The sequence below is a fragment of the Callospermophilus lateralis genome, chromosome 9, assembly GCF_048772815.1.
Source record: "Callospermophilus lateralis isolate mCalLat2 chromosome 9, mCalLat2.hap1, whole genome shotgun sequence".
Taxonomy (NCBI): domain Eukaryota; kingdom Metazoa; phylum Chordata; class Mammalia; order Rodentia; family Sciuridae; genus Callospermophilus; species Callospermophilus lateralis.
The window spans coordinates 102,020,883-102,046,647 of record NC_135313.1 but is presented as its reverse complement, the minus strand read 5'-3'; the positions used below and the strand labels follow the sequence as shown (position 1 = coordinate 102,046,647).

The following is a 25,765-nucleotide window of genomic DNA, read 5'->3' as shown; positions in this document are numbered from 1 at the left end:
TAAAAATCACTACAAAGTAGACCTGTTCTGCAACCCAGGTCTGTTTACTCACCACTCTAAAAGGACTCAACAAATCATGGACAGGCTTCTGAAGGGCAAGAAGAAAGATGTATTCAGAATGCCAGCAAAACAGGCAGCACCCTAGGGAAAGACCCATCTTAGCTTAAGTTTCAAGCTCCTTCCATCCTTGGGCCTGGAGGAGAGAAGGGGGCTCAGGTCAGGGAAGGGCTGATGACTGAAGACTTCAAGGTACCACTGCCATGGATGGATGGAACTGGATACTGTGATGCCTGGCAGTTGGAACATACCTAACCACAGGGTCATGATGCCCTGCAAATCTTGAAAACATCATGCTTTTATCTCGGTGTCTTCAGCTTGAAGTGGGAGGAGAAAGATTAGGTAAATTTAGGGTAAAAATCAATCTTGTACTACCAGTTCCATACAAATGTTCCCTAAAGGGCTAACCTGTCTGCAGGCAGGGTTGAACAGAAATCTGGGTTAAGGCAGCAAAGAGGACAGAGACAACATGAAGCAGAGATTCCAAGCTTTTCACTCTACTTTCGTTCCCCACTGGACGCCCGCTCAAGCCCAAGGGAAGAGTCACTGCTTTCAGCAAAAAAAGCCGCCTTTGCAGGGTGTGTTGGCACACGCCTGCATCCTAGCAGCTCGGGAGGCTAAGGCAGGAGGATCACAAGTTCAAAGCCAGGCTCAGCAAAAGTGAGGCACTAAGCAACTCAATGAGACCCTGTCTCTAAGTAAAAAAAAATTAAAAAGGCTTATGATGTGATTCAGTGGTTAAGTACCCCTGGGTATAACCCCTGGTACAAAAAAAAAAAGCAACCTTCAAGTCCCTGAAAGTAATGTAGACAACCATATCTCATAATCCACCCATTCAGAGGTGTCATCCACATCTATTACTAGTGGGGTCTACTAATATATTGCTCAGGTACATGAACTCCATTTAAACTTATTTGAGTTTTAAAGTCAAATAAAATCAAGTGAAAACAGGGGGGCTTATTTAGGTTTTCCTTCTGTTACAGATCAATCTAATCTTCTTTCTTTTATTTATGATTAAATAAAAGAGGCAGAGAACATACAAAGCTCTTCCTTTCTGTAGATAGCCAATTAGTATATGTATATTCTTTCTAGTACTCCTTATTCTAATTACTAGTATAAAACTACCTAAAATTCTAAGGGGGGATTTAAAAGGTTAAAATGAAGAGTTTTGTTTTGTTTCCAAAGTCAAACAGGAAGTGAAATGTTAATAATCCACTGCATTTTATAAGGTTAACTAGGGCTAGAGGTATAGCTCATTGGTAGAACACTTGCCTAGCATGTGAGAGGTCCTGATACCTAGCACTTAAAAATAAATAAAAATAAAAAGTAAGCTATATACACACTGCAAACATAAAAATCAAAACCTTCATTTTCAAATATCTTTCTCCTAAAGTCTAACAGAATTAGACTTTCAAAGATAAATGGCTGAGCCCAGGACTGGAACTGAAGAACAGGCCAAGTCAGGAACAATTTGTTCCACCAAAAGTAAGGAAGTATTCAAAGATGATGGGGACATGTTAAAAGGAAATATGAGCCAGAATGAAAGGGCTTCCAATGATAATAAAGAATTATAGCCCTCTAATGTAGAATCCATGCTAATCATGATGGCATAAACCTGTAATCCCAGCCACTCGGGAAGTGGAAGCTGAGGCTGAAGAATCACCAAGTTCCAGGGTAACCTGGACAATTTAACAAGACCCTGTCTCAAAATAAAATAAAAAGGAGTGTGGATGCAACTTAATTCAATCACCAGTACCAAAAAATAAATAAACAAGAAAAAATACATATAACAAATACATGAGTCCACAGTGACATAAATGAATGATTAAATAAAAGAGGCAGGGGACACAAAAAGCTCTTCCTTGCTGTAGATAGCCAATTAGTATATGTAAAAGGAAGGTTGAAACTGGAAAAGTCACCAGCTGCCAATCATCATCATCATGATTAAATCAGGCAAAAATCATCAAAGAAAGCCAACATGGTAGATGGTCTCAGGCTACTTCCCTACAAGTTACTTTTCAATGACAATTACAGTGAAAAAACCTGGCAGACACTACCTTAACCAAGTGGTTGGTGACCACTGCCTGATCAGTGGTACTCATCCTGGTGTGACACTCCGAGAAGACTTCTAAACCATGGAAGAGATTAGACAACCAACTGCAGAGTATGCTGAAGAACAGGCTGTGCTATGCAAAACTGTCCATGTGATGAGACACAAGGAAGACTCCAGAAGTATTCTGAATCAAAGGAACTGAATGCAATGAATGACCTTTGTCACACAAGACCCTATTGATTCAACTGAAATCTCAACAAGGCCTGGAGATCAAAGAGATCAATATCAAGTTCCTCAGTTTGATCACTGTATTGTGGTAACATAAGAGAAAGGGAATTCCTTGTTTAGGAAATACACAGTGAAATATTGAGGGGTAAGGGGGAATTATGTCAGCAGTGTACTTCTACATGGTTGTCATGGTTTGGACATGAGGTATCTTAGCAGCTCCTGTGCTATTACAGAAATGTTCAGACGTCAAATGATTAGATTATGAGATTTGTCACCTATAGAGTGGATTAATCCACTTGGTGGATTAATAATTTGAAAGAGCTACTGTGCTGGATGGTAACTGTGGGCAGGTGGGTTGTGGCTAGAGGAGGTGGGTCACTGCGGGCATATCCCCAAAGACTGTAACTTATTGTCTGGCCCCTTCTTCCCTCTTTCTCACTGTTTTATAGCTGCCAGAAGTTGAGCAGCCTTCCTCCATGATCCTCTTCCACCATAATGTCCTGCCTCCATTCAGTTGGCCATGAACTAAAAACTCTGAAACCTTGAGCCAAAATAAAGTTTTCCTCTAAGTTGTTCATATCAGGAAAACCTAACTAATACAATGGTTCAGAAAGAAAAAAAAAAATAAGGAATTGGGCTGGTAAGGAGGATGAGAGAATAAGGAGAAAAGGAGAAAGAAGGAGAGATTAAAAAAAAAAAACACTGTAACCCTGTTGTATATAACCTATATTAACAGTATTGTATTCTGCATCAAGAGCAGCCAGGGCCACTCTGCCCTGTTCTTGCAACTTTTCTGTGAATCTGAAATCATATCAAATTAAAGAAACTAAGGTTCATATAAAGTGATATTTTTGTCAACCCTAAGAACCATACAGTGAAGTGTATCCATTGTACAATATATTAATGATGCTTCATTAAAATAATAAAAGCTTATGCTAGCTGTTTTATCAAATGTTGATGATTCAATAGTGAAAATCAAAGGTGAGAAACCCATCAAAGACCTATCAAAATGAAGACTAATTTAATGCCTATTCGAAGTTCGAAATGATAAACCACTACCATCAGAACGGTCACCATTTCTGTGACCTCAATGACTGACAGCGGCATGATCTGGCTGTGCAGGCCTCTGCTACCTTCCTGCCACCCTCCCCAACTTGGCCCTGTGTGCTCAGCTGGGTAACAATTAGCCACACTGCACTTCCTTGTTAATCAACCTCCAGAGACAAAAGTCCATTGTAAGAAAACAGATCTTGGGAGAGCTGAGTGGAGCTTCCAGCTGCCCTATGGGTTTCGCTTTTTGGGTCGTCCTGGCCGCACCAAGTAAGCGCCGGTAGTCGCCCCGACTGCGGGGGCCCTGGCAGTAGCCTTCTCCTCCGCGGAATGGCCCGCAACTGAGCGAAGGACCCCCACCACCGCCTCCGCGGACTGTCTTCACGGAGTTATGAGGATTACCATGCTCGGTCTTGGACGCTGCCTCCTCCTCCCGCCCGTGCAGGTACCCTTTGTCTGCTCAGTCCGCCTCAGTGTCAAACTGGAAAAGAAGTAAAATTCAACAAATACTATGTATGGAGCTCTTTCTTAATAAAAGAAAGTGATTATTGAGACTATGGATCGGAGCAAACAGAATTCAATTTCCCAGACGTGAGGAACATCTTGAAGGGTTTGAAGGTGGTGGTGGAGGGGATGGAAACATGACTCAGGCGGGAAGACTTTGGCCATCCTCATACAGAGCTCTTATAAGTGCCTTTTCCAGACTGACTCGTTTGGATGACTTCAACTGTGAAAAAATAGAGGCTGGTTTCTTTTCTGAAGTGTTCAAGGTGCGCCACCAAGCTTCAGGTCAGGTGATGGCTCTCAAGATGAACACATTAAGCAGTAACCGGGCAAATATGCTGAAAGAAGTACAGCTCAACTTTCCCACCCCAACTTTCTTAGGTATGTGGGTGTATATGTACATGAAGGACAGTTGCATGCACTTATAGAATATATCGACTCTGGGAACCTGGAACAGTTGCTAGATAGTAACTTGCATTTGCCCTGGACTGTGAGGGTGAAACTGGCCTATGACATAGCAGTGGGCCTCAGCTACCTTCACTTCAAAGGCATTTTCCATCGGGACCTCACATCAAAGAACTGCCTGATAGAGAGAGATGAAAATGGTTATTCTAACAGTGGTGGCTGACTTTGGCCTAGCTGAGAAGATTCCTGATGCCAGCAAGGGAAGTGAGAAGCTGGCTGTGGTGGGCTCACCCTTCTGGAAGGCACCTGAGGTTCTCCAAGATGAGCCCTATAATGAGAAGGCAGACGTGTTCTCTTATGGTATCATCTTCTGCGAAATCATCACCTACATCCAGGCTGATCCAGACTATCTTCCCCGCACAGAGATGGACCCCAAACTGCATCCATCCTTTGTGAGATTGAGAAGACCCTAGAGGAAATTATGAATCGCCTACAGGAAGAAGAGCTGGAGAGGGACAAGAAGCTGCAACCTGCAGCAAAGGGACCTTTAGAGAAAGTGCCTTCGGGGAAGAGGCTGAGCTCACTGGATGACAAGATCCCCCACAAGTCACCACGTCCAAGACGTACTATTTGGCTGTCTTGAAGCCAGTCAGACATCTTTTCTCGTAAACCTCCAGGTCCAGTGAGTGTCTTGGACCCTTACTACCGGCCACCAAGAGATGGTGCTACCCGTACCCCCAAAGTCAATCCTTTCAGGGCTCATCAGGCCCTCAAGGGCGGCAAGATCAAGCTGTTTGACCTACCCAGCAAGTCTGTAATCTCCCTGGTATCTGACCTGGATGCACCAGGGCCTAGAACTACACCCCTAGCTGACTGGCAGGAGCCCTTGGCCCCACCTGCTTGCCGATGGCGTTCTTTGCCGGGTTCACCAGAGTTCTCACATCAGGAGGCCTGTCCATTTGTGTGCCATGAAGAATCACTATCTGATGGGCCCCCACCACGACTCAGTAGTCTCAAGTACAGGGTAAGAGAGATCCCGCCATTCGGGGCAGCTGCTCCAGCCCATGAGGCCATGGACTGCTCTACTCCCCAGGAAGAAAACAGTTTTGGGCCCAAGCCCCAGGAGATAAGCCCATGTTGCAGAAGTGTCTCCGATGAAATGGAGATAGAAGAAGGCAAGCCAAGAAACTTGGCTGCAGTCCCCTAATCTATCTCAGGCATAGGACTGCAAGTCCAGGGAGAACAGGATGGGTAAGGAGGTTTAGTCCCTGTCTTTCCTTGGGGATGACAACTGAAGCCATAGGGACCCCTTGGTGCACATCCTCCACTCATCCCTGGGGCCTGGAGAGCAGGTCAAGCCAGGCTAAACTTTTGGGTTCCTATTTACCCAATGGCTGCATGAGAGGGAAGGCAGCAGTGAGAGGCCTTCCTAGTTAGGGCCAACTGGTGATGTTAAGCAAGGAGCTCTAGTTCCTACCTGACCCAAGTATACTTCCCCAGACAGGACCAGAGAACTCTTAGTTCTAGGTTGAGCTGACAGGCGGTATTACCCTAGTTCTTCTACCATCCCAAATCTATGTTGCCTTTTTGGGGGGCATATAAGCTACTGGATGGAACTTGGAGCTGACCAGGAAGTGATAAAGGGCTGAAGACTGGGGTGCTTCTTGCTGGTATGTCTAAGACACTTGAATAATTGCTGTTTGTACTTACTGCATGGTCAGACCACATCACTACGTTTCTATGCAAGGGGAGGGCAAGGCAGCGTGGTGGTCATGGCTCTTAGCTAACCCATTTAAAGAACTTTTCCAGTTGATTAATCTATTTTCATATTTATAAAGGAGTCTTAATGTTCTGCCTCATTATGAATTTCAACCTTGTGGTTGGGAGTGGGGCTGGTTTTGTAGGCCCTAGGGCCTGCTCTATGTTATCAACAGGTGATAAACACCCAGTTGGTTAAATGGTTTATACTTGGACTGATTTTTTTTTTCCCTTCCTGCTTTAGCTGGAGCTTCAGGAACAGCCTGTCCTTACAGAGCCGCAATAAGAAATAACCAAAGAATAATGTTGGTCAAATATTTTCATAACTCGTTTCTGTTGATTTTTTTGTAAAACTCTCCCAAGACACTTTCAGATTTAAAAATACAGTTGGTGTTGCAGGTGAAAAAAAAAAAAAGAAAGAAAGAAAGAAAGAAAAGAAAACACAGATCTTAATTTTTTTTTTTTTAAGTCAAGCATGATGGTATCAATCTGTGGTGAGGACACACACGTAGCTTATTAAAAAATCTTGGGGCAGGCTGATGCCAAGGCTCAGAACAGGAGCCAGCCTAGCACCTGGCTCAGAACCTAGATTAATATCTTCCAAGTACCTCTGTGTTTTAAAAAGATTACCATTAACATCACAGCCAGCTATATTTTCAAACCACCAGTAAAACAAAATGACTCTACTGTCTCATACCTTGCTTTAGAAATACTATAAAGTCCCTTACGGTTTGATCCAAATTAACTCCATGATACACTACGGGCTTGAAATTGCGGTGCTCAAATGAACGAATGAGGCGCACTGTAATGGTCACTTCCTCGGCAGCCATGTGAAGAAATTCCTGTGGCAAGAGGCAACAGAAAAATCCAAATGAAATCAACTCACAATATCTACGACCGACCAGTCGGCATTGCCGTCATCAGGTCTCTGGCACACGGCCCACCTATCCCATGCTGTATCGTTATTGACTGGGTTCCCAAATAGAGCCAGATTGTGGGGCACACAGAAGGGGCCTGAGGTTGTGCCCACCCACCACTATGGGTGGTCCCATACAGCTCTATCACTGCCTTCTGACAGGGCATAGAAGATGAGCAGGGTATACAGGGAGAACTAAGACAGTCCTATGCAGACACTTGATAGTTCTGGATTTTCTGTGCCAATGGTCTCCTTGATTGAGATTAAAGTACATTTATATTAGAGTCAACTATCAACACATGCTTCCAAATATCAGGACTGATCCACATTTATACCATGGTATCACCCATCTTTCATAATATTGAAGCTGAGTATGTATATTTCATCCTAAAACTATGTACTAATCCTATGTGCTAGGTGTTAATGACATCTAATTTTGTCATCAAACCATAAGATATACCCATTTAAAAGATGAAGAGGTAGACACTCAGATTACATAAATAGTTGAAGGTCATATAGTGATAAATAATGGAGCTGTGTGTGATTCAAGCATCAATCCAAAGTACATGCTTTTTAAAAATATATAATCAAGAAACCACCCCAAATTATGTCTTCCAAAAAATGTGCAAAACTGCCAATATTTCAAGGATAATAGTATGGTATAGTTCTATCTATCTACGCTATACTTTCAAATTTTCACATCACTTTCAACCATTATATACAATAAGTCCAGTAAGTCCAGTCATCCCTTGGTGTCCTCAGGGGACTGATTCCAGGACTCTTCGCCCCCATGAATCCCAAAATGTCAAGATACTAAAGTCCCTTATATAAAATGACATAGTATTTGCATATTATACTGTATACTTTAAGTCATCTCTAAATTATTTATAGTGTCTAATACAACATAAATGCTATGTAAACAGTTGTTGTGTTGTATTGTTTGGGGAATAATGACATGGAAAATAAAGTCTACATAGTTGGGCACAGTGGGAATTGCCCATAATCCCAGGTATTTGGGAGGCTGAGGCAGGAGGATTTCAAGTTTGGGGACAGCCTTAACAACTTAGTGAGACAAAAAATAAAAACAGAAAATAAAAAAATAAAAAGGAGTGGGGATGGAGCTCAGTGATAGAGAATTTACCTAGCATATGGAAGGCCCTGGGTTCTATCCCCAGTTCCAGGAAAAAAAAAAAAGAGTCTGCATATTCAGTACAGATGCATTTTTTTCCCAAATGTTTTCTATCTGTGGTTGATTGAAGCCACCGATGTAGAACCCACAGATATGGAGGAAAAACATAATAGGATGAAATATCTATATTATTAATAAACACAAGAAGAAAAGGTCAACCTCAACAATAATCAAGAAGATTCAAAACAATAAGATATCACTCAATGGCAAATTAAACTTCAACAATACCTAGTGTTGGTAAGGGTATAGAACAATGAGAGACCTAATTGGAAAAGGTGGGGATCTTAGCGGGTACTACCCTTGGTGACAACTTGACAATGTTTAGCAAAAGTGAAAATACACATACCTTTTGATTCAGCAATTTCATTCATAGAAAAGTACTCTAGGGAATCTCTCACATATAAGCACAGGGAGACCTGTAAGACAGCATTGATAACAGCATGTTTTATTAAGTGCAAAAACTGGAAACAACTACCTGTCCATCAGGAGAAGAATGTATAAGTAAATGATGACATGCTTATAGATCATAATATTACCAGCAGTAAAAATGAACAGACTAGAACTACACATGTCAACATGGGTGGATTTCAAAAATATCATATTGAATGAAAAAAAGTAAATTGCAGAACAATTAGCTTATACTATCATTTACAAGGTCCAAAAATGGTTATTATATTTTAAAATAGACAATAAGTTATTTCTGAGGCAGAGGAAGAATCAGGCACTTGAAGAGCAGTACAGAGGGACTTCAGTTATACTGGTAAAATTCTATGCCTTCAATAATATGTTAGATATAAGGATAGGATATTATCTTTATGCCTTTTAGTGTTTCTCAAGTATTTTATAACATACACAAACAAGCCAATTGATTTGCCTGGAAAGTTTCTCTGAATCACAGAATGCTACTTTACTAAGTAAGAGAGAAATATATATATATGAAAAGCAAAGGGTTCTGCTGTTTGAATGAATTTTTAAAATCTGTAATAATAATTAGCATATTATTTATAATTGAGTAGTTTTAAAGGATCTGAAAATAGATTTCCCCCTAAAATAATGACTCACCTTATAATCTTGTCTTGTTGTTAATAACCTTAACAAATCTTTTGATAATTTCAATATTTATTATATTATTCTTATTAATCCTAGTTTATAATACTCCCCAGAAAACTGATCCTAGAATCTACCAAATAATAGCAGTTCACTAAACATCTACAAAATAGAAGTTTAAAACATAATGAGGTAGAGCATTTGTCTAGTACTTGCAGAACATAATGAAGAATAGTTCTTGAGAATGAGATGGTATATTGTAAAAGTCGTCTGTGTTTTAGAAGCAGTGCCTTCAAGTTTGCTGAAACTGACCACTTCTCTCTCTGCTCACCCCTCCAAACAACAAAAGTCCTCCAAAATGCAGGCGCATGCGTACATCTGCACACACCCACAAATGGCAGGAGTCTGTAATGTAATCTGAGACCTCGATGAGTTGAAGTCTCACAGATTTAACTTCACTATCAATTCACCTCCTATCTGCAACATAAGAAATCCTTAGAAAGCTGTTCAGTGAATTAAAGAAATTAACATATATTAAATATGTAAGATGGAGAGCCTAGCACATAGGACAATCTCAGTAAGTAGTAGCTGCTTTTATCTTTACTACTGTACTTTGGATAAAACAGGTTTGAGCATTAAGACAGCTCATACAAGCAGCAGAAAAAGATAACAATTCCCAGGTACAATGAAATAGATCCTATAAATAGTCCAACCAAGAAAACTGGCAGGCTAGAAGACACATGCCTTATGAAAATCTTTTATAATTGTAGGTTCACCTTGTGACTTAATAAAAAGTTGCCTAAATGGTGTAATGAAATAACTGAAGTTTTCAATTTAAAATTCCAAATTTGAATTAGCCTTTAATTTTGATCAACAATGTATTATGTCTTCCTCAGAAATTTGTTGTAATTTATACTTAGTAACTAAACAATAGTGACTATCAGAAGGAAACTATGTCTGAATTTGCCTTAAGGACAGTGGGAAATAGAGCTTGTCGGCTTAGGGAGCAGCTTAGAAAGCTAATATTACAGATAATAAAGTCTGACATTTTTCCCAGAAGGTATGACCTCATTAAAAAAAAAAAAAATTGAATCTGATCAAGTTTAAAAGACATTCCTCAAACAAAGGGACAGAGAAACTAACAATAATAAACTTAGAAAAAGGTAATAAAAAGTACTCAAGGACACAAAAGATGACTTAAATGAATGAAAGACTACATTCTTAACCATGAGAGTTTAAAATTATAAAATCAGTCCTCCTTAAATGAAATATAGAAGGTATTTGGAGAACTTTACAAATATTTTCAAATCCACTTCGATCAATCTGTGAGCTCTGCCAGCAAAGTCATAAAATAAGAAAAGAGACAAGCAATCAAATATTAGAACATGTCACAGTGTCTAGGGACGTAGCTCACTGATAGAGCATTTGTCTAGTACTTGCAGGGCCTTGGGTTTGATCACTAGCACTGCAAAACCAAACAAAAACAACAACAAAATTAAACATTATAAAGCAATTGACATACAAGAATAAGTTCATATAATTTTCAAAATTTCATAAATTCCGGTAACAAAAATGTTAATGGAAAATCAAGCTGTGGTAATATAAATTGTGACAGGAGACCAGTCATAGACCTATCAGTGGAACAAAATAGAAAACTCAGAATCAAAATTACAGAGAACTAAGCATAAAAGTGGTATTCCAAGTTGTAATCAAGGGTAAACCTTCCAGCTTCACCTGCTTGCAGCTGACTTTAAAAATCACGAATTTTGGAAGCTACACCATGGGGCAATGCATTATTAGTTTCCCACGAGCCTTGCTGTAGATAACACTTCTGAAGTGTGTGTTATGATGACACAGTGGCTTAGGGTACTTCTCAGGGACTTGGAGAATGCTTTTGTAGAAAGCACTGACTCTTCACTTAGGCCTGCACAGGTGTCCAAGGGGTGACTGAAACAGGCTAAGAAAGCCTGGCCCTTCTGCCTTCAGATCTGTTGCTTCACTAACCTTTGGGTCAGACTGCTTCTGCTCAGATTTGCATGGATGCATGGTAGTCATTTAAGGAATCTTGTCTAGAATTGGTAGTACAAGGCTGATTTACTAGAAACTTCCCTAATCTTTCTCTTCCTGCTTCAATGCTGAAGATGCCAAAATGAGAGTAACTAAGATATTTTCAAGATTTTTTCAGAAGCATCATGATTAACAGATTGCCAACCACCAGGTCTCACAACACCCTGTTCCTTAACACAGGAGTGGCACCTTAGGTCTCCAGTCATCAGTCCTTACCTGATGCAAGCCCTCCTTCCGCCCTACCCCACCAAACCTAAGGATAGGAGGAGCTTGAAATTTATACTGAGTTAAGATGGATTTTTAGGGCACTGGCCCACTATATTCTTGATTTCACTGGCTTACTGATACACTGGGCTTCTTTTTGAGTGGCCCAAGTAAACAAACTTGGATTTGGTAACAAAGTTAGTGGGTAAAGATAACTTATTTAATACGTTGGCATTGGGAAATTGGTCAGGCATTTGGGAAAACGTAATGCTGCACCTTATTTCTTACATAAAAACAAGCTCTCCATGGAACCAATATTTAAATTTAGCTATAATATTTAAATATTTAAAGGTACTAGAAAAAATAAGTACATATTTTTATAACTTTAAGGTAGGAAAGAGTCTAAACAAATAGAAAGCAGAAACCACCAAGGAAAAATACTGATAGGCATAACAACAGAAAAATATAATAAAAGACTAATATCCCAATAGAAACACAGGTAAAGTTAATTAACAGACAACTGGCTAGTTTTTTAAAAAATTCAATAATGTGAAAAGATCAATTCTAACTAAGCGCTGCAATAGAAACAGTAAAATATCAATTTATCATCAGATTGGTAAAATTAAAAAAAAATAAAAATAAAAAACGGGCCAAATCAGTATTGGCAAGAATATAGAGAAATAAATATTTTTATATATTGGTAAGAGCACAAAATGGTATGATCTTTCTGGAGGTGAGAAATCAAAAAAATCAAAATTTTAAATTTGTCTACCCTTTCACAGGACTTCTCTTCTAATAATTTACCTTGAGAAGATAAACACATTAAATTTTTTTAATCCATGATTTCATGATGATACTTAAAAAAAATTGCTAATTAGTCACTCTGGAGGCTGGCAAGGCACAGATCTGTTTTCTCTCTAAAAACTGGCTTAAGGAAGGGGGATAGAGAAACAACAACAACAACAACAAAATGTTATTCTTCCTTTCTTCTACAGACTATTTCAGAGTCACCAAATAACTGAGGAACAAGAGTTCTTTATAGAAGAATTGCAACTGAAAGTTAGTAAAAGAATGAAACAATTTAAAAATAATCATTCACAAAGCTATCAGAATGACTAAAATAAATACAGTGATAACCCCAAAAGCTGGTGAAATTAGATGTCTCATTCACTGCTGGTGGAAATACGAAATGGTTCAGCCACTCTGGAAAAAGAATATGGCAGTTTCTTACAAAACTAAGCATGCTTATTATATAACCCAGCAATTGTGGGGGTTTTGTTGTTGTGGTGGTGGTGGTTGTTGTCATCGTGGTTGTAGTATTAGGGATTGAGCCCAGGGTCACTCTACCTCTGAGCTACACCCAAGCCCTTTTTATTTGGAGACAGGCTCTCATTAGTTTGCCCAGGCTGGTCTCAAACTTGTGATCCTCCTGCCTCAGCCCTCTAAGTATCTGAGATCACAGGCCTACATCACTGCACCCCCATTCTTGGGCATTATTCAAGAGGCAACCTGTATATGAATGCTAGCAGCATATTGATATACAACACCAAAACACTGAAAACAACCCAAATTTGCTTCAATACTTGAATGGTTAGAAATGCTAAACAATAAAACAAAATAAACCATTGATACATGCAAACGTCTGGTTGGATCTCAAAGGAATTAAGCTGAATGAAAAAAAGCCAGCCTTAAAAGGTTGCATACTGTATAATTCCCTTTCTTATAAAAACAAAATTACAGAAATGGAGAACAGATTTGTGTTTCCTGGGGTAAGCGACAGGGAGGGAAGGAGATGGCTGTGGCTCCAAAAGGTAACCTAAGGGATCCTCGTGATAGATCTTGGTCCTTGCCTGTGGCTTTATCCATGTTTGCCTATACATGTGATGAAATTGCATAGAACACCTGAACACACACACACACACAGGTATGTAAAAGTGAAATCTCATGGATCACATTAGTGTCAATTCCCTGGCTCTTTCTATATACTCAAGCAGAATGTTACCATGGGAGGAAAGTGAGCAAAGGGTGTAGGGATCTCTCTTATTTCTTAGAACTTCATAGTAAAATACAATTATCTCACAAAAGTTTCTGAAAAGTATCATTCCGAAAACCCTAACAAAACTAAGGAATATAAGCAACGCATCAAATGACAGGATGCCAAAACTGTCAGGTGGAAGACTGATGGGGAACTTTAGAAGGGAGTCAGCAGGGGCTGACAACACCTGAACTTCCCAACTATTCCTAATGAATGAAAGGAGGAGCCTCCAGATCTCCCAGGCTATGTGGGGAGGGCTGTGGAAGACTGGTTAAGTGATACCACAAAGAGGCCACCAGCCAAGTTCAATTGGTGAGAAAGCCTACTAGAGAAATGACTCAGCTTCTTCAACAAATAGATCACATAAGAAATGAAGAAAGGGAGGTAGGTTTTAAACTAGAAGAGACTAGAGGAGCTGTTTCAAGCAATGCACCATTTAGGCCTTGTCTGAGTCCTGATTTGCATTGTATTAGATAATATTAAGAAATATGTTAATTCTGTTTAGGTGAAATTATGTCTTAAAAGACTAAGGGACATATAGGTGAAATGATATGATACTGGTATTTGCTTTCACACACTCTGGCAGAGAAAAGACAATTATGGAAGTATAGATTAAAAACTAGGACAGGCCTGGGCATGTAGCTCAGTGGTAGTGTGCTGGTGTAGCGTACACATTCAATACCCAGCCCTGAAGACAACAACAGTAAAACATCGTTAACTGTTGAAGAGTCAGGTATATATAAAACCTCATTATCTCATTATCCTATTCTATTTTTGTATATGCTTGAAATTTTTCACAACAAAAATATTTTAAGATAAATACATAAAGATGTACATTCAAGGAAGATTTTCTTTCATTGAATATATTTCTAATAGTTAACAAAATTAGAATCCATCTAAATGTCCATCAGTGGAGAACTAGTTAAGTGAATGTGTCACTCCCTAAAATAAAATATCCTGTGCACATTAATGGGCGAAAGTCACTGCGGTTTAGATATGGCTTAAGTATGTGTCCCCAAGGTTCATGTGTTGGAAGCTTGGTCCTCAGTGTGGTGATGAGAAAGATGGGGGCAACTTTTGAAGGCAGCGTCTAGCCTGGAGGTGTAGCTCAGAGTCAGAGCCCCTGCTTAGCATGTGTGAGGCCCTAGGTTCCATCCCCAGCACCACCTGGTTATACTTCTGATGTATTGAGAAATAACAAATAAACCCAAAAAGCATTCAGCAGTCAGAGGCATGAGAAGCAGGTCACATGGCCAAAAGGAGTTGGAACTTGTCTAAGATGGCACAGAAGGCTTTCCATGCTCAGCCCCTCCCTGACTCTCAGATGGTATCTGCGACCATCACAATCTACTATTCACATATCCTTCCAGCTTCTAGGACAGCAATGATGGCTCATAGCTCCCCACACCTACCACACTGCTGCCAAGCCTGTGCCACACCTTCCACCCTAGCTTCTCTCAAGCCCCTTCCACCCTCACCCACCTTACCTTCCGAAACAAGCATCCTTCAAGTCTTGACCCAAGGACTATCTTCTGTAGGACACCTTCAAGGTCATCTGCTCCTCCCTACCGAGGCTGAGTTATAGACCCCTCTGTCTGCTACCATACTGAAGTCACCTATCTAAGAGGTCTAGCCTATGGGCTCCGTGAAGAAAAGAATGCTGCATGGTTTATTTTTCTGTGCCCAGCAACTTGTGTAGCATGGGGTACATCAGGCACCATGTTTGCAGAACTGATGAGCAACCAAAGGGCTAAGGAAAATCTGAATTCTTCCTTTTCTGAAGGACACATTGATGCAGCAATCCTGCCCTAAAGACACAGAACACAGGAAAACAAGCGAAAGCTGCAGTGTGGCTCAGTGGTGGAGTGCTTGCCTAGCATGTGCAGAGGCCGTGTTCCACCCCAGCATGAAAGAAACAGGGAGAGGGAAAGAAGGAGAAAAAGAAGGGAGTCAAGGAGGGATGGAGGGAGGAAGGCAGGCAGGAACAAAAGAGAAAGTGAAAGAGAGTGAGTGAGAAACAGAAAACAAGTAAGACTGAACTTTGTAGAAAAAAATTTATTCCTTCAGAATATGAAAATGTTTTTTAAAATCAAAACTATGATTTAATTGAATATCTACAAAAATAACATTTCAACATCAACTTAATCCTTTTCAAAATTAACATAGGTTCAATGTAATGTGGGTATGGGCATGTTTTAATGCATTTCATACGACACAGGGTGGGGCTTTGAGAAGAGGGATGAGAGCTAAGGAGGGTCTTTAAACCTCCCTGCCTACAAACCTCTTCTGGCTGCTACTTTACCCAGTGGTCTGAGACAATGAAGAAAACTCCATATTAAAAGCAACACAAAACTCTTTCAAATAAATAAATAAATAAAATAAAACAAAACAAATAAAATCCACGTAGGAATTCCCTCCATGGAGCTCCAGTTCCCCAGCCAGTATCACTGCATCAAAGAAGCCTGGAGACCCACCTCCTGGTCCTCCCTGGGAATTAAGAACTAGAGGTTCACATGGCTTGGGACACATGTTTTGGGTCCCTACAGCTGAGATGAGCTTTCAGCCTCCAGTTCTCAGCGCCTATGGTAGAAACTCAGCAACCAGAGAAAGCCAGGCAAGCTGACACCAGGCTCCCTAACTTTCCCAACTACTGCCCTTCCCAAGCTGGATCCCCTCCTGGTGGCAGAATTCCCAGCTGAAAAACCATAAACCAGGAAGAGGAAAACTAGCCCAGCACAGAAAACCTCTGAACCCAGCATACAATAAACACAAAACATGCCTGCTCCCCAAATACTTGATTCCTGACTCTGGACTGATCTGTATCAGTTTAAAAAACAAAATGTAACTACAGTCAACTCTGGTTATTTGTAGTAGTTACATTCACTATATCACAGTGAACAGTGAATTAGCATATCCTGAACCACTGCTTCTAGGGGAAATATAGGGTAAAGTTCCTAGAAGATTCTGGTCGCAACAGTTCAGTCAATCAATACATAACCTCATTTCATTCATGTTTCTGTTTAGACTTTAGTTATGATATACAGGTAGATCTATCTACCTACCTGTCTTTCTATCTATCTATATAGTTGATTCATTTAATATTGAATTCACAGTCAATAGCACTGTAACTCACAGCTTATCCAGCACATGTATTTCCTCCCTACGGCATACTGAAGCCCTCTTGCACTTAAGAATATTCAACAGCACTTTAGCACTACACCTAGCAGCATTATATACAGCAAAATTACCAATAAAAAACAAGAAATGCACTACATAGACTACAAAATGGATGCTTGTTTATACTACACAAGCTAGAACTAGAAGGCCAAAGGCAGCTTGGATTGATCTCAGATAGTCAATCAAATGTGAGCTTTGGGTGACTCAAACTTCACTGCTCTGCACATGTCCAAGAATGACTGAGAAAACACTTTGAGCACTGCTTTGGGTTTGGATTGTGAGTAAACTTTAGTGAACAGATGAATTTGCAAGCACAGAATCTGTGAACAATTAGGACTATCTTTCCAAAATAACAATACCTCTGCCTTCCAGTGTTTGAAATAAGGATGCCCTTAACTTTTCTCTTGAGAATGGAATCAAAAATGAGCTAACGATTAGAAACCAGAGCATTAGAAAAGCACTCAAGCACTGAGCAGTTAAATGGAGAAGACTTCCATAATAACTGGGTGGGAAAGCACCCTGGCTGACCTTCCTTCATCCCACAGAAGCAGGGTTTTAACAGACTCCTGGAAAGAATTATTTGAAAAACTGAAACATTTTACAAAGTTATATCTATTCCCTTAAGTACAGTAAAATCAAAATTGTCACATATGAAGTTTGCTTTAAATCTGGTCTTAACTATATGAAAAAAACAACTTTCAAAAAAGTATGGTTCTGGGCTGGGGATATGGCTCAAGTGGTAGCACGCTCGGCTGGCATGCATGCGGCCTGGGTTCGATCCTCAGCACCACATACAAACAAAGATGTTGTGTCCGCCGAAAACTAAAAAATAAGTATTAAAATTCTCTCTCTCGGGAGGGGAGGGGGGATAGTAGAGGATAGGAAAGGTAGCAGAATACAACAGTTACTAGTATGGCATTATGTAAAAATGTGGATGTGTAACCCATGTGATTCTGCAATCTGTATTTGGGGTAAAAATGGGAGTTCATAACTCACTTGAAGCTAATGTATGCTGATGTATGAAATATGATATGTCAAGAGCTTTGTAAGGTTTTGAACAACCAATAAAAAAATAAATAAATAAAAAATTCTCCCTCCCTCCCTCCCTCCCCCCCCCTCTCTCTTTAAAAAAAAAAAAAAGTATGGTTCTAACCACATACAAAAATATACATGCATCTTACCCTAATGTTAGGAACCAGCATTGTGGGTCAAAAAGGCATTGCCTTCCTTTTAAAACAAATAAAACAATAAAAAGAAGACAGTATTTTCTTCTATCATATTAGGTATATAAACCATCACAGAACAGCAGGGATAAAAGTAGAAAGAATACAGGTGTGGTGGCACACAGCTAGAGCCCCAGCAACTTGACAGGCTGAGGCACAAGGATCACTTGAGCCCAGGAGTTCAAGGCCAGGCTGGGCAACATAGTAAGACCAGGTCTCAAAAAATGGGTGGGGCAGAAAGAGTAGAATTCTACTGAGAGGAGAACCACTGAATATGCAAATGATTCTGGAATTACACCCTAATGATTTTGGAGTAAATAATCCTTAAGTTCTATATCATTATATCATTCGAATGTCATTACAGGAAAAAAAAAAAAAAAAGGTTAAAGCCAGGGTGGTGGAGAACCTACATTCTTTTTATTACCCTTTCTAAAACTACTTGGCATCCAGCACACTGCTAGTAGGTGAGTGATAAGTGTTCACCTTTTAAAGAGAACTTAACCTTGGCAAATTAATAACTTTATATAAAATTCCAGTTTAAAGTTCAAAAGAATGATCAATTATCATTAATTCACATTTAAGACTATGACTAAAATGGAAATGTTCATTTCATTTTAAATCTATTCTGCCTTATTTCAAAAGCACAGTTTTCTTTTAACTTTTAAATGGAGAACAAATTTTTCCTCTAAAAATGGAAATTGGACCAATGAAAAACCAAAAGTTGGTCATTATGATAAAAAGAAAAAAAGTACCAGGAATTTGCTTTTAAATTTTTTCAAAAGCATAATTTTAAAATATGAAACTAAGCATACATTTATAACTAGGACCATGTAAGTAGTACATAAACATTTTAAAACTTCTTAGCCTTTTTCAAATTTGTATCATACAAACCAAAGTGCCATTATTTTAGGGAATTCAGTTGAATCAGTTTAATAAAACTTTTGAGAAATGTTCTGTCAATGATTAATTTATGAATCATTTTAAAGTCTCTGACCTCAACCATTTTTTAGGTAGTTTAAAACCCACGTTTGGACCCAGCAGGTCCAAAATAAATATGAACTAAATCTGAGAACTATACACATGTATTATTTTTTTTATTGCACAGTGACCTTAGCAGCCAGCTCTACCTGAGGACAGATCATAATCAATGCTAAATAAATAAACCCATGATTACTGCCCACACCTAGAATACACCACCTGGTGACAACCATTTCCAGTTCCACAAACCTGCACTCATTGAGATAGTCTGGGGAAAATATCCAAAAGCATGTGAGAGTCAGGAAATTATTCTGACTCTCACATTTTTCTAAAGTGTTAGAGACAACCATTTGAAAAACTATTTTCATCCTAACCCATTAAGTCCCAAGCTTCCAATTCTGAAAATATTTCAACAAAATTGACACAGGTGCATAAAAATAAGTTGGAAATTATAATCTACAGCTAATATATTATGTTTTCTAAATCATTCACTTATTTTTCTCAAAAGAACAGAACTCCAGAAACAATATTTATTTCAAAAGTTACCATGAGTGGTATATTTGTTAGGTGTCCCACATCTGGGACTATAGGACTTATCAGTTAAACAAGGTATACTGCATATAAATTTTATTTTTCTTGATTCACAATCATCAGTGAGAGTGTTAATCCTGCCCTGCTTTGGGGGATACATTTCTCTGTGGGCCTCTGGCACTTCTGCGTGTCTTATGAGCAAAAGTGTCTGCTTTTGTTCTGTGGTGGCTGCTTTTGGTCTAAACTTTCTTTGGATGATGTGCACATAGCGAATAGCCCAGCAAGACATAAGATCTTCCACCAGAACCAAGAGTAGATTTGCTTACTGTCCGTAAAATAAAGACAATATCTCCCTCTTGAGTAAGGTTGCTTGTAGCCCTTTATAAAGAATTTGGATCACCTATATCTGTGACACAAATGTACTCCATGTATAGTGGCCACCTAGGCCTTACACTGGTTATAAGGGACTATTGGTGTAAGAAGTACTGACACAAACAAGCTTATGCTATTGGCTCTACCATGAGTAATACAGTCCTTTGTCTCTGACCCAGGAGTCTTATGACTTCTGCCAACACAAAGATTTGGATTATTTAAATGCAAGGCACCTCAACAATGACAAAAACCCACTACATGGACAGCGTTCATCATTGTCCCTGTGCGATTTAATAAGAGAAGAACTAATACAAACACGAAGGTTTTTGAAGCAAATAAGGGAAGCAAGTAGCCTAAGGTTGTCTCTGTACCAAAATTCTTATGTGAAAAAAAACTGGGAATTTAATTTGGGAACATTCTAAATAAAACAACAACAAAAACACAAGCCACAGCCTATCAACAGAACAGTCAACTACTGATTGGTTATACAACTGGGATCTCTGCTAGGACCACTTTCAAATAAAGAAAATGCCTCATTATACCATACCTAATAAAGCAAACACCTCACTGTAGCCAATCAGAGATTTCTATAGTTTGTATGTTGGCCTACAAAAGCTTGCTGCTCACACAGATAGAGTGGAGCTCTCTGCATTTTTTGTTTCTGATGCTGCCCAATTCATGAACATTCTTTTTTTTTCAATTATTTTTAATTGTAGTTGGACACAATACCTTTATTTTCTTTATTTATTTTTATGTGGTACTGAGGATAAAACCCAGCACATCACACTTGCTAGGCAAACACTCTATCACTGAGCCACAGCTCCAGCCCACATGAATCATTCTTTACTCAAATAAATCATGTTAAAGCTTGTCTCAAGTTTTTCACTTAACAAGGTCACACTGTTGGCTGTGCCATGAGCAATATAGTCCTTTGTCTCTGACCCAGGAGTCTCATGTCTGCTGAAAGCATCCAGTAAACTGCCAGGCAGAGCTGTCAGCTTGCAAACAGGATAAAATCTCAGACCTCTCCCACTTCTTGACTGTTGATACAGGATGGTTTTCTAAAACAGAACAGGTTTTCTAGAACAGAACTGACAGAGGTCTACATGTTTGGGAGATGAGAAGATTCTTTAGGGTTCAGTAGCAAATGTGGTAGGCATGGGGGAGTAAAATTAATTAATGTCTAGTGGGTAAGCAGTAAGGGGTAGGATTTAAACAAGCTGCTCCACCAGTGGGTACTTGTTTATTGTTCACTCTCCTCTGGGTGAATAAGCACCTGATGAGAGGAAATGTGGCTGCACGTTTGAGTATAGTCCCCAAAGTTGAAATGAATGATGTCAGCAATGAAAATAGATGTCTTCGGGTGAATGAAAGGGGCATTATGTCCGGCCAAGAGTATCCATCAGACTACATGAAACTGAAAGCTGACGGAGCAAAGTCAAGCTCCTCCATCCCTCCCCCAGTCCTCTAGCCTGACATCTGCTTTAAGGAGAAAGATGATTAAGGATGGACCACACTTATCCTGGTCCCTAAGAGGAACTAAAGGCCTTATGCACTTATCCAAGTATGCTGAGGGGGGGGGGGAGTGGGAGAGGGCAGGGAGGACTCAAAACTTTCATAGTTCTGTGGACATGGGCATGTCCTGTGGTGACATCCTGGCCTCAGGGGAAGAGAACTCAGATTCAGCTAATGGGGTTTGAACAGGATTCACAATTGAGGAGTATATTAGTCAACTTCCCATTCCTCTAAAAAATACCTGAGGAAATCAAACTATAGAGAGAAAATGTTTATTTTAGCTCACAGCTTAGAGGTTTCATCTCATGATTTGTTGGCCCTATTGCTTTGAGTCTACAGTGAAACATCATGGTGGGAGTACATGGTAGAACAAAATTGCTTGATTCATGGTCAGGGAGCAAGAAAGAGGGAGGAAAAGACTGGGGTCCCATATTCCCCCTCAAAGCCATACCCCCAATAACCCAAAGCCCTCCCTCTAGGTCCGATCTCTCAGAGGTCCCACTGCTTCCCAACAGTGCCAAGCTAGGGACCAATTCTCTCACACATGGGCCTTTGGGAAACACTAAGATTCAAACCCTAGCAGGGAGGGAAACATGTCCTAGTTAACAGGGTCATTTGTGCCAATGCAATATACTGCTGTCAATCCTCTCAATGCATAGCAGGAAATGACCTGTTAAATATAGTTGCCCTTTTCATGGTGCCACCTGTTACCAGTGGGTAGGTCAGGATTTAGAGCACTTGTCCCTACCCTCCAATGTCCCAAGAATGCACTATATAAAATGATGCTTAGAATGGCTTTGTGATGTGTCAGCTTGGCTAGCTGAATTGCAGTCTTCAAAATGCATTTTCTAGAGTGTTTCTGATGCAGATGGACAACAAGGGACATTCTCTCCTGAGAGAGACTGGGTAGAACAGTGGCCATTTTGTAACATACCCACCACTGCCCATTTTTTAATTAATTTTGAAGGACTGCTGAGAAAGGATGTTGCTGGTATGATTCAAGGCTCCAGTAAGGTGACTAATGTAAGTTAGTCAAAAGGGAGATTATCCTGGTAGGTCTGACTCACTTGACCCTATAGGGGGATGTAGGCTTTCCCTGACCTAGAAAAAAAACAAACCGTAGCTGGCTCTATCATTGCTCTCCCTTTTCCTTGGGTCCCTCTCCTGACTACTGCCTGGGACAACAAGCATCAGCTCCTGCCTAGAGAGCATAGTCTGCTCTTTATCAACCCTTGTGACTGCCAGTCTGGACTTCAGACTTGCTCGGCCAGTACCCACAAATGAGTAAGTCAATTCTGCATACCTGTGTGCATACATACAAGTGTCTTTTGTTTTTTTCTTTACTGGTTTTGCTTCTTCCATTGAACTCTGACCACAACAGTCCACATCTGAACATTCTATGTGGTCATTTATATTGGCTAACCCACAAGCAAGCATCCTGAATGGTGTCTAAACCAACTATTGGAAGCCACACAGCAAGCTATTGCACATTCTCTTCTTTTGGTGCCCCTCAACCCTAATGATCTCTCTGAGGTACCAGGCTCTGTGGCTGATGATTTTGTCAACTAGAGTCTCTAGCAAAGGGAGACAGCTTCCACCAAGATGTGCCCCTTTAGGTCTTAGATGCCTCACCTCCCTGACATCGCATCAAGATCATGGCTTCTGACAAGCTTCTATGAGCTTATAACCAGCTCTGGCAAAACTCAATAAATTACCCGTGCAACTCTTCAGCATAGAATCCCCATTTTGGAGCAAGTACTCTAACTTGTAAAGTGGGAAGGGCCAGACAAGCTCACATGTTAAATGGAAATGGTATGTTTGTCCCTCCAGCTTGATGTGCAGGAACAGCTGCACATAGCTACAGTAAGTTAGTCAAAAGGGAGATTAACCTATTGTGCCCCATCTCCCACTTGAAGCAAAGCTTCTGTATCCTAAGGACTCTCGATTCACCAACGTTCAAAGGCCTAAATCCTTAGGCCACCCTTAGTCACAGGTGGTTTGGCTAAGCTGGAACCCAATGACATCCACTGGTCCACTGTGGCTATTCAACCTCAGTTCCAGGCACAAAGAGCTGAAAATGGATGTTATCACTTGATTCAGTGGACAGAACTCCCCCAAAACTTATATGCTGAAACCTAAGTACTAATGTAATGGCATTAGGTCCTAAGGATGGCTTATAATCTCTCTGGGTGCCCAGAAAGCTGCCTTGCCCAGACTACCACATGAGAACCCAGCTACAAGCTATCATCTATGAACCAGAAATCAGGCCTTCACAAGATACCAAATCTGCCAGTGCCCTGGATCTTGGACTTTGAAGCTTTCAGAATCATGAGACAAATTGCTATTATTTACAAACTACCCAGCCTCTGGTATTCTGTTATAGTAGAGGGTACAGACTAATCTAACATGACTGTTGTCCTTACAAGAAAACAACCACGTAAAGACAAACACACAGGGACCATCATGTGGAGCTGGAGACTGAAGTAATATACCCACAAACCGGAGAACAACTGGGGCTCACAGCAGCCTAGAACAGATTCCCCCTCAGTAACAACTCTTCCGACACCTTGATTCTGGACTTGCGATCTCCAGAGCTGTGAGACGCTGAATTTCTGTTGTTTTAAGCTGTCCTGTGTGTGCTACTTTGTTCTGGATGCCCTAGGAAACTAACCCAAATGCCAAATTGGAAAGATTTAAGTGAAAGAGACTCTAAGGGGTGATGGAAGGGCTAAAGGAGGTATGAATGGCAGTTTTAATATTGTGTTTCTTTATTTAAATTAAAAATACCAGGTTCGGGGTGTAGCTCAGTAGCAGCACGCTTGTCTAGCAGGCATGAGGTCCTTGGTTCAATCCCCAGTACCAAAAATAAATAAATAAATAAAACTTTCATTTTCTTTTAAAGTAACCTATTAAAATATGGGACTATCTTACAGTGAGGCCTCACTACCAGTCCCCCCTACCCACAAAAAAAAAAAAAAAAAAAAAAAAAAGAAAGAAAATCAGGCAAATATCTTATTACATCAATCCATGCTAAAAAAGAATAGTTCTTGACAAATCACAATGGTGTCAATGAAGAAAGGCCACAAACTCTTTAATCTCAATTCTATGACTTTATGATAAGAACCACAGCAGATTATTTGACCTCTGGTTTTGTTAAGAGTTTGCTTCAAGGCTGCAGCTTCAATAAACTTCATCAATAATGGTAATAACAGTGACAGTGACGCAGTGTGTGACAGAGAAAGAGAGTGTGTATGTGTGTGTAACATAGTGCTAAATGCTTCAGATGTATCACCATAAGCCTCACTTAACAATACAGCAAAGTTAGTTACTGAATGATGCTAATTCAGTAATTCTGTAAATAAATACAAATCTTCATACTTCCATCAAGAGCTACCCACTATATTATACCAATAAAGTATCTGACACACTATAAAGAACAATTAGTTTCACTGCAGCAATCAGAAAATATTATTAGGAAAGATAAATTCAAAACTTCCTTTTGGCAACACACATGCCAGAAAGGATGCCTTTTAAAATAAACTATTTCTACAGCTAATACTCAGAAGTGGATGTTTTATTAAACGCTAGTTAAAATTAGATTGGCTTTACTGAAACTCATGTTTAATGAACAAACCAGTAAATACCTGACCACATGGATTTTTTTTAAGAAAATAAATCTGCTATTATATTTAGTAGATAACAATCTTCAACCTTTGCCACATCTTGCCAATGGCCAAACCAACACTAATGTTCTCCCAAAGAAAACAGGGAAACAATGACTCTTTACTAGACTTAACAGCCACAACAAAAGTTACTAGTTCAGGACCCAATATATTTCATGGAAATAACAAAAATAAATTATAAATGGTGCTGTCCTATATGTGGAAGATGTACTTTTCCCTATTCTTCCTGCTAAGTACAACTGAAAACTGTGGGCAGTATGTATAAAACAAACATAAGAAGACTCTGAAAGATGAGAAGAGGGCAGACAGGTTAGGGAACTCCAGACCCAAGGCCTGACATGGTGGTGAGTTTCCTGGGTTTTCCTGGGTCTCAGACTTGGAGTTAAGGGAATTAGCAACTGGAAACACCAACAGGTGTAGAAAAGAAGAGCCTCAACAAAAGCCTGTTCTTTCTAGCCAAAGGACCAGGAAGGGGCAGCCTAGCAAGTGAGAAAACTCTCAGATAGTAACTGTTCTACTCCAGCCAGGAATCAAGAAAAACTGTGGTCCCACCGCCACCCACACCAGCAAAGCCTGTGTGGGGAGCTTAGACCTCCACCCTTGCCAGGCTCCTAACGAGGCATCCCAATGACCCTGCAGGGGTGGTGCCAAAGAAGGCCAGAGGGAGCCGAGCCATAACAAGCCTGACTCCCGCTCTTCCCTGTGTCGGTGAAGACCATCTGAGGAACACATACTTCTACCCTGACTCCCAGTAAGAAGGGCTTCTTTCCCTC

The 25,765-nt window shown here is 40.0% G+C and overlaps 1 protein-coding gene and 1 pseudogene across 2 annotated transcripts in view; one reads left to right on the top strand and one right to left on the bottom strand.

Moving 5' to 3' along the window:
* Positions 1-25,765, bottom strand: part of C9H2orf76 (chromosome 9 C2orf76 homolog) — a 65,688-nt gene that overhangs the window by 30,178 nt on the left and 9,745 nt on the right. For both annotated transcript variants that reach the window (XM_076866093.2, XM_076866092.2), the window contains exons 2-3: positions 8,507-8,576; positions 6,753-6,897 (exon numbers count right to left, since the gene is read on the bottom strand). In XM_076866093.2, the coding sequence (XP_076722208.1) occupies positions 6,753-6,897; positions 8,507-8,527 (166 nt within the window). In that variant the 5' untranslated portion in view covers positions 8,528-8,576. The remainder of the gene's footprint in view (positions 1-6,752; positions 6,898-8,506; positions 8,577-25,765) is intronic.
* LOC143407457 (dual specificity testis-specific protein kinase 2 pseudogene) lies at positions 3,945-5,552 on the top strand (annotated as a pseudogene).